A 15,750-nucleotide genomic window follows, 5' to 3' on the forward strand; every position below is an offset into this window, starting at 1 on the left:
AGAAACAGAAAACACAATAGCCAAAAATTAGGAACCCAGATGTCCTACAGTGTGTAAATGGTTAAACAAACTGTGGCCCATACATACCAGCAATAAGCACGTGTGAACTATTGGTATCTGCACAGTGTGGACAGATCTCTAGGGAATTATGCTCTGGGGGAAAACACAATCCCAAATGGTCACACACTGCATCACTCCACGTACACAACAACCTAGGAATGACAACATTATGGAAATGCAGAATAGACGAGTGGCCGGCAGGGACCAGGACGTGGGAGGAGCAGTGCAGGAACACACGAGCGTGGCTGTGAAAGGGCGACGCAGACACCCCGCAGGGACGCGGCTACTCTGCCTCAGCTCTGCTGATGGGCACACAGTCCCACACAGGCGATAAGGCTGCGTGCAACTAAATACACACGTGCAAGTGCAAGTAAAACGGGGAAAATCAGAGTAAGATCAGTGAACCACATCGTGTCAGAATCCTGGCCATGCGCTTGCACTTCAGGTAGATTTGTGACATGTTACCTTAGGGAAACTGAGTAAAGAGCACGTGGAATCTTTCTGTGTGGTTTCTCCCTAACGCATGTGAATCTACAACTGCCTCAAGATAAGTTTATTTTTTAAAAGAACATGGAAGTCTGACAGAAGACAGGCCCACTGACCACAGATGGGATCATTTGAACAAGTTCACAGACATCCAATGTCAATAAAAAAACAACATCCATGCCCATCTCAGGGACTGGACATTATCTAGAAGAATATTTGCAGTAGACTGAAATACGGTAAATAGGTTTAAATCTGAGTTCAAAATAATATATTTGTAATTGATCACCTTCAGAAGATTGTAGGGAACAGCTGAGGCCCAGAGCTCAAAGCTCCACCTAAACATGGCCATGATTCTCAGGTAGCCTGTGATTAAAGTCTTGTTTTCACTTTCATCTCATTGGAGAAATGACCCGAGTTTTGGTTTCACCACCTACTAACTGCTGATTTTAGAAAATGGCCTATTCCTCTCTTATTGCAGTTATCTTTTGTTGAAAAAATACAGGAAAAAAATTAAAAGGTGACTGGGTCATAGCACAAGATATTAGCTCTCGGTTTATTTGCTCTGCTGTATCCATTATTTTCTTATTTATATCACCCTCTTCTCTCCTCATTCAGACCTTTGCTTATTACTTCAAAGGGGCACAAGGCAGAGATTTTAAAAGGAAATAATTGGGATATTCAGAGCAGATAAAAGGAAGAAGTTTCTTTTTCACTTAGCCAAAATCAAGAAGAGCAAAACTCAGGGAGTGAGCATCCCCCTTCTCCTCAGCCCACCTCATACTAGAGAGAGACTGCTTCCTCCCCATCGTGGAGGGATGGGATGGATGGATGGAAGAAAAAGAGGAAGGGGCCAGGTGTGGTGGCTCACACCGGTAATCCTAGCACTCCGGGAGGCCAAGGCGGGAGGATCACTTGAGGTCAGGAGTTTGAGACCAGCCTGAGCAAAAGCGAGACCCCATCTCTACTAAAAATAGGAAAATTAGCCAGGCATGGTGGCACACTCCTGCAGTCCCACCTACTCAGGAGGCAGAGACAGGATGATCGCTTGGGCCAGGAGTTTGAGGTGGCTGTGAGTTAAGCTGATGCCACAGCACTCTAGCCCAGGTGACAGAGCGAGACTCATCTCAAAAAAAAAAAAAAAAAGAAAGAAAAAAGTGGAAGGCTTCCCTGTGGCCCCAGAAACAGAAGGGACTTGTTCCCTGACCTTCCCAGATAGAGGACATGGCTGGACAGGTCATCTGGAGGGCACATGGCCAGTCCCCCAGGATGTTGACACTCACTGCCAAGGCCTTGTGTCTTCAATCCAACACACAAATCCATTGCAATGTGAAATGATGAGGTAGAAAGACTTCCTGGGAATTCTCGTGTACACTCTTTGCTCCCTGTACAAAATTCCAAGCCTTCAAAGGGGTTTGTGAAGAGATTCTCTCCATTTCTACTCCGTCCCCCCAAAACTCAGTTCCAAACCCAGAGGAAGAATTGCTATTGGTTCCTCCTGGAGCTTCCCTGAGGTCATCTATATATTTACAAGGGCAGGTTCATACATTGATATTCTGTTTCTTTTCACTCATACTATCCAAAAGTTTTCTTCACTTTGCCTGAAATTCATTGAGCAGTAAATGTTGAAGATCAGTTTATATCTGAAGATCAGTTTATATCTAATTAATTCTTTTTAATAAGCTGCATATTTTTCATTTCCTGGATGTACCAACATTTAACCAATTCCCTATTGGTGGCCAGGCGGTTTCCCATGCCTAATGCTTACAAACAATGGCACAAGAAATATAGTATTTTTCCTATGTGAATAAATGTCTCCGTAACGTTGATAGGCATTCCCAGCACGCCTCAAAGTCAGATACTCCGAACAGCTATGTATGACAGTGTCTTTCTCCCAATACCTTCAACCACCAAAATATATCACATCTGGGGCCTTTATTATTCTGGTAAGATATCTCATTTTTGAGTATCTTATTTTGGATATTTGCATTTTTCTTACTATGAGTAAGTTTGAGCACCTTTTCATTTGTTTAAAACCCATATTATTTTTGTTCCCCTTTTGAACTATATGTTTATATTCTTTGCTCATTTTCTAATGTACTGTTTAAATAATTAATGAATTAAAATTTTGTCTAAGAAAACTCCATTCCCAGGTGGACAGGATCCACTGCTAGGCAGCTCAGAGAGGAGGAGGAAGACAGCATAGGCGGTAACCTGCCACAGGAGCCAGGAGGAGGTGGTGCGAACCTGAGCCTCCCCTTCCCATCACCTCTCCTGGTCATTTCTTCACTGCCCCTCCCTGCTCTTAATACTTTTAAGAGCAAAAAATATGCTAATCTCACCTTTATGGGCTCTCCTTTTACCAGGGCCTAAATGACCTAGAGGGGCCCAAGAGAGATTTTGAGTCTAAGGATGTGGGATTGGATTTGAAAGCTGGTAGGATGGAAGTTCACAGACATCCAGTGTCAATAAAAAAACAACATCCATGCCCATCTCAGGGACTGGACATTATCTAGTCTCACAAAACAAGTAGATTCACCGGCCTACTGATACTGCTTTCTTAGAGAACTTCTGTTTTACAGGGGATTACATCAAACAGGGCTACTGGTAAAATGTAATTACTTCTACTCTGGGCAACTTCGCTGAGTTTTGATAAAAATGTTCCATGTCGGGCATTTTCATCTACCTGGGAGCCTCGCTGCAGGCTGAGCCACTGACAACTCGCTTTCAGACCACTGATCAGATGCCTACAGTCAGAAAGCAGATTGAGATGAATTCCATTCCCTCTGCAGGGCTCCCTGGGGGCGACCTTGACCTGCCTGGAGGTCCTACCAGTCCCCTTCACTGTTGATCTGCTATGTAAACAGTCCCACGTACGTGCAGAGCCTTGTGGCTTTCTGTAGACTCCAGGTCTGGGCAGCTTCCACTTCTCTAGCATTTTTCATCTTTGATAAGTATCATAGAGCCAAGGATTTTCATGTCTACTCGAGTTAATCATCAGGCATTATGTCAATTTAATGATGGCAATAACAATAAATTTGTGCTCATCTTTAACCTGTGTGACCTCAATTCTCATCCTCCCAAAGGTGTCCCTTTGAAGGTAGTCAGAGGTCTGAGGATGGGTGAAACACATTGCCACACAAAGCTATAAAATACATGGTAAATGTTTTAAATTAGGTACTTGGTATCCCAGGCTGACAATAGTAAAAGAAGTTTTGGTGTACAGGATCCTTACTATGTGGTAGCTAACACTATAAATATGGCCAATGAAAAGAACCCATTTGGTGCTGTAGAGTATGCCAAAGTTGGATTCGAGAACCCTGAGCTACTGTTTACCAGCTAATAAATTTGGATACCCAAACCTCCCCAATTCTTAATATTGTAATCTGTGAAATGGGTCTAATAATGACTACCCCATCTGGTTCTTGTGAGAAGTAAATGAGACAGGATTTGGGAAACTGTCCATGATGGTTCCAACAACCTTGTAGAAGTGAGTGCTCAATAAAGAGTGATTCGGTGTACACCTAAGACAATGGAATCGTTAATGTTAGAGTCCCAGAACCATGAGCAAATGTCAGACTCCCCCTCTGTCCTCCTCTGTTGCTCAAGATTCTATCAGAATCCACTACACCAGAGAGACGAGATTGAAAGCCAGTCTCTCACCACCATAACCCGACATTCCAGCTCTAAAGCTTGGGTCCAACTCCCTCCACAGGAACCGGTCTCCTCATGTCCTCTATCACTGGGACTCTGGTCTCTGTCACACCATGATCCTTGCCTCAGTTCCCCTGAGGCAGAAACTGAGTTTTATTCATATGTGAATCCCTAGCTGGAGAATATAGTAAAGTGCAGCAGAAAAAAACCAAAACAATATTGGTGTGGGAGTTAAACAGACCTAGGTTTGAATGCCATCTCTTCCACCTGTGGAGAAATTTTGACAAGGTTACCTACCCCAAGACTCATTTATTTACCTGCAAATTGGGTATGACAATTACTAATTCCTATCATTCCTAACCAACATGAAATCTTAGCATTGTCAGTAATTCCTCTCCAATATTTCTCCTTCTACCTCTATTCAATTTGTTTGATAAATTAAAGCTTACACTCAAGAACTGATGAGTTTTACAGGAACTCTTTATACCTCAATAGTCTCATTTTTCTAAAGCAAAGAAACCAACTTACAACAGGCTGTGCCAGTTATTAATTTATCATCTTGTAACTCACAATATTATAACAGCCCTTCTTTGCCTGCTCTGCAATATGAAAGATGGGCCTTTTAATAATGCTCTTTTAATATCAATTTGCTGGTGAGTACATGTGGTGCTGGTTTTTCCATTCTTGAGATACTTCACTTAGTAGAATGGGTTCCAGCTGTATCCAGGAATATATAAGAGGTGCTATATCACCATTGTTTCTTAAAGCTGAGTAGTACTCCATGGTATACATATACCACATTTTATTAATCCACTCATGAATTGATGGGCACTTGGGTTGTTTCCACAACTTTGCAATTGTGAATTGTGCTGCTAGAAACATTTGAGTGCAGGTGTCTTTTCCATATAGTGACTTTTGATCTTTTGGGTAGATGCCCAGTAGTGGAATTGCTGGATCAAATGGTAGATCTACTCGTATCTCTTTGGTATTAATGGATCTACTCCTGAGTGGACATATAGGAATAATATTTATCAGGTGTCAGGCAGGTGGGAGGGGGAGGAGGAGATGAGTATATACAAACACAATGAGTGAGATGTGCACGTTTGTGGGATGGTCATACCTGAGGCTCTGTCTCGAGGGGAGGGGGGATGGGCAATAAACGTAACTTTAACACTTGTACCCCCATAATATGCTAAAATAAAAAAATAAAAATAAATAAAAAGAATCATTCTCTTTTACCAGCTGACATAATGTTAAGCTTTGCCAGTAGAGGGCGCTGAAGGGACAATAAAGGGGGAAGGATTTTCTCTTCCTGATTGTGGTGTGCTGCTTCTGACAGGCTGCCACAGAGGGAGCCCCTCCATTCCCCCTCACCTAGCTCCTCCTCTAGCTCATTTGAGCGCAGTGAGCGCAGGCATAGCACCGTCCCTTAGCATCCTATGGCAACACCCACAGCATCCCAAAGAATGGTTTCCCAGGAAGACTGCTGGTGCAGCATGCCCCCCTGGGTGACTCCCCAGCATGTTCTTTTCTAGCTTTGCATAGTTAAGGAATACGGAACTTCTCCCAGCACCCAGAGTGCAGATTCCCAGCAAGAACCACCAAAGTGGCACCTCAGTGGCTTTCTCCGCCATCCAGTGGCCCACAGCTGTGCTCTCTCCAGGGAGGCCTGGATAGCGAGCGCGGATGGGGGCTGCTGCTCCTTTCGCTGCTTCCGTGGGTGCTCGCCCAGCACTGCGGGCAGGAGCTGCCCCTGCATCTGCCATTGCTGCATTCTCCAGAGTTCTTTTTACTGTTCTAACCAACCCCCTGTTACTCTAATACCTTTCTTTTCCTTTTTTCTTTTTTTTTTTTTTGCAACAGAGTCTCACTCTGTTGCCCAGGCTAGAGTGCCGTGGCATCAACCTAGCTCACAGCAACCTCAAACTCCTGGGCTCAAGCTGTTCTCTTACCTCAGCCTCCCAAGTAACTGGGACTACAGGTGCACATGCCACCACGCCTGGCTAATCTTTCTATTTTTAGTAGAGAAGGGGTCTCACTCTTGCTCGGGCTGGTCTTAAATTCCTGACCTCAAGTGATCCTCCCACCTCGGCTTTCCAGAGTGCTAGGATTACAGGCATGAGCCACCACACCTGGCTCCAATACCTTTCTCAAGTGATAATTATTTATATTAAATATGGCTTGTTTTCTCTTTTCTGCTTGGACCCTGACTGATAACATGAACTAACAACAAAATGGAAAATGTGCTTGGAAAATAGCAACAATGCAGATGCCATGGAAAAGAACTAAGAGGAGAAGGGAATGAAATTTCTTACATATGTCAAGACCACTTAAGTGCCAAAAACTACAGCTTTAAACATAATCTGATACTTTTTAAAAATAAATAAAAAAGAAACTATTGGGATGTGGAGTTGGCAAAGGTGGGAAGCCACAGGAATTAATCCTGGGGCTTGGGGGAGGTTGAGGGAGGGATGCCAGTGCTTTGATGCCTCATCTGAGGTAGGGCTCTGCACAGCATCCACGGGGTGACCACAGTCACCAGGAGGGTTTGGTGGACAGGGAGCTCCCTGGCTCTCACTCCTTGGCTCACGAACCCAGCACAAAGCCCTATAGACAGAGAGCACCTGGACCGCAGGGAGAACTAGAATTCGGCCATCACAGATCAGCTTTCCTGCCGCCAGCTGCAAGTCATCCTCAGTCTGCAGAAACTTGCTCGGGCGCAAATTAGTAGCCCCCCCAACCCCCCCCCCCCAGACAGGCCTGTCTAACGTCTGCTTCAGTGACTTTGCAGCCAACCATTGTCAGAATAAAAGAGATATTCTTGGTTCTGTGACAGAGGAAGCCTCTAATGACCAAAGTGACAGTGGAAGTAACACTTAGCTCAGTTTTTAGGGAAAAATTTTAATTAAGAGAGCAATGTGAACCATATCTTGTCCTGCTCAAACTGGCCTTGAAACGAAAATCGCCATACACCAGTGCCACGCAGCGGCTTCCTGTGAGCACACCCTGTGCATCGCCGTGCTGGCACCACAGTCTGCACAGACGAGCGAGACTGGACCCTGCCCCGGTGAGCACGCCACGTGTCACAGGTGCCTGAGGTTCACTGGGCCCAAGGGCAGGTGGCTCTGAGGAGTGACCTGCGGCTGGTTTCTGTGAGCCTCCTGCTTGTCTTTTTTTAGCATTCAGCCCCACGCTCACGCAGTAATTAGCAAACTGGCCTCCCTTGGGTTACTGTTTCCACTGCGATTCCATAGCCAGCTGCAGAGCCAGAAGGACAGGCTTTGCCAGTTTCATAGATGGCTCCAATTATTTCCATTTTCAAGTGGTAAAAGACAATTTAGAAGAGGCAGTGTTGTGGGCTGAATTGTGTCCTCCCAAAATGTATGTGCTGAAGTCGGAACCCTCAGTGCCCCAGAATGTGACTGCATTTGGAAATAGGGTTTTTAAAGATCCTATTTAAAGAGGCAATTAAGTTAAAATGAGGTCATTGGGGTGGGCCATAATCCAGTCGGACTGCTGCCTACGAGAAGAGGAGCTGAGGACACAGACGCACAGAGGGAAGACCACGAGAGGACACAGGGAGAGGACGGCCACCTGCAAGCCCAGGAGAGAGGCCACAGGAGAAACCAGCCTGCCACACCTTGATCTCAGACTCCCAGCCTCCAGAATGGTGCTAAAAATAAATGTCTGTTGTTTAAGCCACCCAGTCTGTGGCACTTTGCTATGGCAGCCCTAGCAAACTGATACAGGCAGTATGTCAAAGACTTCAAACGAATGGACTTGGCCTGGATTCCAGCTCCACCACTTGCTGGCTGTGTGACTTGGGGCAAGTTAACATTTCCTCTCTTAGCCTCAGTTTCCCTATCTATAGAATGGGGATGATATTAGTACCTATCTCCACGGTGGTTGTGAGGAATGAATGAGATAATCCATGTAAGGTGTATGGCCCGGGGTCAATAAATGAGGTTAATGACGACAGAGACCTCTCTCAGCTTCCCACTGCTGAACTCAGACCGAACTATCGCTGCCCCACTGCAAGGCACAGCTGCAGCCGTGACAGAGGGGCCCCTGGACTCCAGGAAGGGACAGAGGGCTCGGCACTTGGTTTATTCTGTTCCTGGCTTACTTAATACAGGAACATCTTTGACTCAATTGAGTACAAGAGCCAGATACTCGCTGTTCTTTCACTTATTCAACACCCACTTGCCGACTGTATTCCCAGCATTTTCTAGCCCCGGGGATGGAGGTCAGGAAGACACACAAGCCCCTGCCCCTCATGGGGCTCCCATGACAGCAGGAGACAAACAATAGCAAGTAAGCGCCTGGATCAATGAGAAGACCGCAAGTAGTGATAAAGGTATGATCACAGCTCTACTGATAATCACCAGAGACTAGAAAAAACCCAGATGCCCTTCAGCAGGTGGACGGAGGGACAAACTGTGCGTCCACACCACGGAAGACTACGTGGCCGTAAAGAGGAGGCAACTGCTGAAAAACACAACCCCCTCATGAATTGCAGCCCTTACACTGAGTAAAAGACGCCACTCTCAAAAGTTATATTCTAACAATTCTGACAACCCGGTAAGATGACCAGGGGTAGAGCCAAGACCCTCAGCTCCCTGCTCCCCCTCAGCCCACAGCTCCTCTCCAGGAAGGTGAAGCCAGGACACACCTGACCACCGGCTTCCTCTGTGTTTATCCCTCTCTTCCCGTGACCCACCCCTCCGCCCGGCCTGCCACTGTGTTCCCCTTATGCTGGGGTTTCTCGACCTCAGCCCCATTGACATTCTGGGCCAGATAACTCTTTGTAGGCTGGGTGTTGTCCTGTGAATTGAAGGACATTTAGCAGCATCCCTCTAGGTGCCAACAGCGCCTCCTACTTGTGACACTAAGAATGTCTCCAGATATTTCCAGGAGTCCTCCAGTGGGCAAAGTCACTCCGACCCACCCTGGCTAGGACCACTGCTCAGTACCTCTTCCTTCTCCCTAAGGTGACATCCGCCCTCCCAACCCCCTGCAGCAACGATGGCAGAATGCCTTCCCAGGAATAACGTTTTTAGAGAAGATCCCAAACTACATTCATTTACTGTTTTCTAAATATTATTTCTGATATTTTTTCCAATCCTCCAAACAGCACTGCAAGTTATTATGTGGCACTGATAGTTATTATGTAGCCCAGTGTTAAAAGGAGGAAACTGAGCGTGACAGTGCAGATAGGTGGCCCAGGGCAGACAGCGGACAGTCTGATGTCGGGGCTTACACTTCCCAAGCACAAGCTCAAACTAAACTACCTTGTGCGGCGGAGACTAGAACAAGCTGATGACTCCACTCACAATGTCATTCTGGCATGCTACTTATTCCTGGGAACAATCTGATTTTTTATTTTATTTTTTTACTTTTATCATCTCTCTTCAAGCTCACATTGGGCCTACACGTGGTTCTTCAATTTTTACATCAGCCTGGGGCCAAAAATAAAAAGAGCATACTGATGTGTTGGAATCTCTTGACTAATAACGTGGAAATACCATCAACTCCTTCACAAATACTGAGTCTGACACCCTCGGAGCAGGAGTGAAGTTACTCCCGTTAAAATAATTAATTGGGAGGTCACTAGGCTAAGCCGCCTATGGCACCTCGGGTTCATAGATAAGCAAATTGGATGCAAACAATAAAACAACACTTAAGCTTATAATCAGAAACCTCCAAGTAACTTCTAAGGACTTTGCACTTGAACAATCAAATACATAATATTTTCTCCGTCTTGCTTCCACAAATGCTTAGAAAAGCTTGTCTTGCTCCTCCCCGAGCCCAGCACACCGCGGAGGCCGCCCGCTTGCAGTCAGTGCTGTCTATTGCGTGAATAGCTGGACGCTCAAACTGAAACTCATTAAAATGTTGATGTGCCCAAGTTTATCTTTTAACTTTGAAATTTTAGCCATCATTTCTTTCCAGGCCATGACAGTGCTCAGCCTGCGCTGCCTTCGAGGCTGCGGGAGGTCACCCAGCTCCTCGCAGGGGCGGGGAGGGTGCGGGGCGCGGGTCCCCAGCGAGGGGCATCGCAGCCCCGGCGGCTGGCTTGGCAGGGGGAGCCCCTCGTGAACAGTGCCTCCCAGATGACTGAAAACCACGATCCACCTCAAGCCCCCATTTCACAGTCGGAGGAAGGAGTCCTCGGAGGGACAGCCGTCGGCCCAGGTCACAGAGTCAGGAAAGGGGCGCCAGCTCCCGGCACTCACACGCCTTTCGTGCCACCACACCCGCCTGCTGCTGCGGCAGCCCTCGCTATTGAAGTTGACCGACATGAAATTGCCAGTTTTTATGGATTTGTTTTTCCTGCAAAAATGGCAGCTCCATATGGTTCCGCCTAACAGGAAGTAACAGAAAGACCAAGTGGTAAATGATTTATGGTGCGGGTCACTCCGACACTGCAGATGGCACTGCTGCACATAACCCCAGTCACAAAGCTGCAGGCACCTCCCAGCTGCGCGGACGTTAGGCCCCGGGTCTAAGGGCTAGAGCCACCGCTAGGATCATTCGTCCCAGGTACGCGGCCGTCAAGTCAGCGCGGCACGCGCAGAACAGGACACCTGCGTGCACAGTCTTCAGCCGTGGGAGTGAAGAAGATACCAGCTCTCACTACTTATTACTGCTGTGGAGTTTAAGAAGGGGCTAAGCAAGGACCAGCGAAATCTTTGGTGATTCTTACAAAATTCGCATCCTTCTCAGACCGCACATGCGGGCCGCATCCCTTCCCCCACCTCTGCCCCTCCACCCCGCAGGGCCTACACCCCCCTGCCAGGCATCCTTCCCACCCTTCTTTCCGGGAAGACGAGTTGCGCCTCAGCCTGTGTCCCTGCTGCGTCGCACGCCTCTTTTGTCACATCACATGTAGGCCACTTCCTTAGCTGTTCCTCTTCTCTTTCCCACTGCAGGGTGAGCCCCTCAAAAGCAGAGATCACCATACTAACTGTCACATTGCAGAATATAGCACAACATGTCATACCACAGTAATATATATTATTAATGATATTAACATATAATAATATGCCCTATAATCACAAAAAATTCATGGCCTATTTTAAAATTTTGAATTTAAAATAAAGCTGTGATATAGAATCATTTTCTATGAAATTCCTAAAATAGCCACGACCCTAAAAAGCCCAGCACGCCACCTGAGGGCGGTCTGCAGGCTGCAGCCCTGGGACGGCGGCTGTGAGGCCGAAGCTCCCACACGCAGAACGGCCGGCGCTGGGTGTGAAGGGAGACTAATGTCATCCATTGTGAGTCCAGACTTTCAGCATATACTCCTCCAAAAGGACACTCTCAAGATTAAAAAACAAACAAAGTTATAAACACCACTGAGAATAGGCCGGGGTGAATGCAAAATGCAGCCCTGAGCTAAGTGGCGAGGTGGGAAAGGCGGCTCACTGGAAACTGCTAGACTCAGACACAGCTATCGCTGCCCCACTGCAAGGCACAGCTGCAGCCGTGACAGAGGGGTCCCTGGACTCCAGGAAGGGACAGAGGGCTCGGCACTTGGTTTATTCTGTTCCTGGCTTACTTAATACAGGAACATCTTTGACTCAATTGGGTACAAAAGCCAGATACTCACTGTTCTTTCACTTATTCAACAACCACTTGCCGACTGTATTCCCAGCATTTTCTAGGCCCCGGGGATGGAGGTCAGGAAGACACACAAGCCCCTGCCCCTCATGGGGCTCCCATGACAGCAGGAGACAAACAGTAGCAAGTAAGCGCCTGGATCAATGAGAAGACCGCAAGTAGTGATAAAGGTATGATCACAGCTCTACTGATAATCACCAGAGACTAGAAAAAACCCAGATGCCCTTCAGCAGGTGGACGGAGGGACAAACTGTGTGTCCACACCACGGAAGACTACGTGGCCGTAAAGAGGAGGCAACTGCTGAAAAACCCAGCCACCTAGATACAACACAGCCCTTACACTGAATAGAAGACGCTGCCCTCAAAGGTTACACTCTGACAATTCTGACAACCCCTCAGAGGACCAGGGGTAGAGCCAAGACCCTCAGCTCCCGGCTCCCCCACAGCTCCTCGCCAGGAGGGAGAAGCCAGGACACACCTGACTTCACACAGCATCTGCAGGGGCAGGAGCACAAAACTTGCAAAAGTGAGTTTGATCAAAAATGACTTCATAGCTCATGTGATTCCATACTGCTGTTAGCTTTTAAGTTTAAGTTGTTCATACTATTTGAAGATCGAGAGTTTTATCATTGATAGGACAGGTACCTTCTTTGCAGTGTTTGACAGTAAGACCAAATTATTTCCATGTCCTTGGTAAAATGTCCCATTTTGAGGTACCTACAGACCCACAAGCCACCCACAGATAAGAAAAGAAAAGACAACCCAATCATTAAAAAGAAACTACAAATACTACTACTACTAAGTCTGCAGTAAGTAGATTGGAGAAGTCAAACAGTACAAGAAAGGGAGAACAGGTGAACCACACAGGTCTAAATTCCTCCTGGGTAAACTGCTTTGGCCTCTTTCTCTCCTCCACAGGCTTGAGCAAAGCCTCGCCACCAATTCAAAGCATGACTTTCCAAATCCTAACCGTTCCTACATCAGTTTGCATGCGCCACGTTGGATTCTTTCTTAGTTGCCAGATGCACCAAGCAACACAGATTAGCATTTGTTCTCGAAGTTTTCCTGGAGCTATTCCAAACAGTCCTCCTCTCTAATTGTCCTCGACTTTTAATATTAGAGCTCTGTAAGTTCACTGCATTAGTTATTCTAAATGACACCCCCAGCCTCCAAAGTGTCCTCTAAAAGAAGGACTCAGCAAATCCATATTTAACACCAGTAAAAGGAAAAAAATAACTCAGGCCAAAATAAGTTGTAATTAACACAGGAACACTTTTATGTAATCCAAGGCATGTAATAATTATGTTAAATATTTTAAAAGATATCTTCCTGGTAAAAGGCATGTGTGTTCTCTATGATTCATTTTAACTTACCTTTTGAATGACATTATTAATCTCTGGAGTGTCTGGTGTGTATAGTATTTTTCCATGTAATACAGGTTTTAGGAAGGACCATACCAAAGCACCATTTGGAGACTGTAGAATTTCCTGATAAAGCTTCAAGCAAAACGGTGCTGTCACAAAAAGAAAGAACAAAGGTATTATGGAATGCCCAAGGTATCCAAGATACCTTGTTATCAATGAATGACTTAGATATGTTTCTCCTGACATAACTCTGAACTTGGGGAGTAAAACAAGAATATTTTTCCTTGTTGCAGTCTTCAGCAGCTCTTGTCTCATGAGAAGCTTCGTGTTACTGTGTTCACTTGAATGATTTCACAGAAATGAAAGCATAACTCATGGTTTCAAATTAAGATGTCAAGAAGAGTACCACATGATGACATAAATATATGAAAATGAAAATGGTAATTAAAATAATAAATTTGGGAAACAACCCAAGTGCTGGTCAATTCATGAGTGGATTATTAAAATGTGGTATATGTATACAATGGAATATTACTCAATTATAGGAAACAAAGGTGATCTAGCACATCTTATATTTTCCTGGATACAGCTTGAGCCCATCCTCCGAAGTGAGGTATCAGAAGAATGGAAGAACAGGCTCCACATGTACTCGCCATGAAATTGGCACTAACTGATCAACACTATGGTGCTCACATGGTAGTGATATTCTCCAGGGATTAGGGGGTTGGGGGTGGGTAAACTCACAACTAACAGACACGGTGAGCATTGTAGGGGGAAAAGGCACTCTGAAAATCATGGTTTGGTTGTGGCAAAGTCATAACATGTAACCAAAATGTTTTGTACCCCCATAATTTCCTGAAATAAATAAATTTTAAAAAATAAAATAAACTACTTAAAACATAGTAAATTTAAGTATTATTTTTATTTCTATTTTCATTATAATTGTTATTACATGGATATGAGTTATCAAAACAGGAAAGTGGGCTTCAATTCCCATATTGATGTTATGAGTTTTGACCTTGGGAAAATTTTTTAAACTTGACAAAATCTCCATTTGTACAAATGGAAGAAGTGTACAAATCCATCTTTTTCAGGCTTGCTCTGAGTATAAAGCAGCATGATATATGTCAAGTGTGTAATGCTTAATGAACACTCAAGAAATAGTTCCTCTTCCCTTGTGACACAGGCAAAAAGGGGGGTGAAAAAGAAAAGAAAAAAATTAAAAATTTAAAAACATAAATAAATTTGGTTTTTAATCAAGAAAATTCTCATTGCAACAGTCATAATATTGAGACCAGAATTAAGATTTTTAATAAAATCAGCTTTACAAGTTACTACTAAATTTTCTTTAATGCAACAATGCATCAAAGTACGGTTCACTAGTACTAACTTTCAAACTTACTACTTTTGATAAGTAGTTGCCTTATTTTCACTCAAACCTTTAATTCCTCTCAGTGGCTCTCATCATCGTTGTGATGCTAGAGTTGGTTTTGATCAAAGATTTATTTAACAACATCAGTAGGTACCTGATGAAGGTAGAGCTTTCATCACTGCAGTGATTAGGACCAAATATGAGCTTGTAAGCTAGTGAGGTATAAATGAAGTGAAGTATAGTGAAGTATAAATACTTCAGTATGACTAGTTCTTTACCCATAAAGAGAACATTTAAAATAGAAGTACTATGTTAGCTTCAATATCGTGATTCATTATACTCAAGGTATGGAGAGTACTGTTATGATTATTTTAACTGCTAATTTCATCTTCCCAAATTCTCCATTGAAAAGACAAAAAGTTATTTTTATTTGACAATGAAATTAATAGAAATAATTCCCTAAAATATAAATTAAGAGCATGATCACACAATGAATTTTTAAAGCATTAATTTATAGAGGTTACTGTTATTGTAATTTAACAACTTACTCTTTAAATAGCAAGCTTAATATAGACAGGAGCAATTTTTATTGTAAGACATAATCATTACATGTACAGAACTAAAAATTTAAATCCAGGAATCTTAACATCTGCCACTTGTGACCTGTGTGAACTTGGGCAAGTCACTTAACCTTCTCTGAGCTTCTATCATGTCATTTGAAAAATGGGGTGCTAATATTGTCTGCCAAGTATATATGTCAACCATTTGAAATAAAAGCTATGAAAAGACCAATAAAAACTGGTCCTCAATATCATCTGATGACTGAATGGATGGAAGGGTAGATGGATGAATAAATAGATGGATGGATGACTGGATTGGATGCACAAATCAATAACCCTCAAGAATCCCAAATGCAAAAAAAGAAGAGAAAATGAGGATTAGGAAAAGAGACAACAAAAATAATTAAATATTAATAGCCTTAATGTGTGTTTATACTACCAAATCACCTTATATTTGACAGCCATCCAAATTGTACACCAGCTGGTGAACACACTGACAGACTGCCTCTCTAGAAGCCCTGAAAACACTGTTACCTGGCTGCTCATCCTCACCTCCAGCTCTTAGAGAATCCCATGCTCCTTCCCTTCCCCAGTCCCATCAACACCTCTGTCCTCTGCTCCATTCCAGGCACAA

The 15,750-nt window shown here is 44.5% G+C and overlaps 1 protein-coding gene across 1 annotated transcript in view; it reads right to left on the minus strand.

The window, feature by feature from the left end:
- The window catches only part of ABCA13 (ATP binding cassette subfamily A member 13), a 470,652-nt gene that overhangs the window by 320,237 nt on the left and 134,665 nt on the right, over positions 1-15,750 (minus strand). Inside the window, 1 exon segment of the mRNA XM_020289932.2 lies at positions 13,194-13,333. Coding sequence (XP_020145521.2) covers positions 13,194-13,333 — 140 coding nt within the window.

Source organism: Microcebus murinus, chromosome 9 (genome assembly GCF_040939455.1).
Source record: "Microcebus murinus isolate Inina chromosome 9, M.murinus_Inina_mat1.0, whole genome shotgun sequence".
NCBI lineage: Eukaryota > Metazoa > Chordata > Mammalia > Primates > Cheirogaleidae > Microcebus > Microcebus murinus.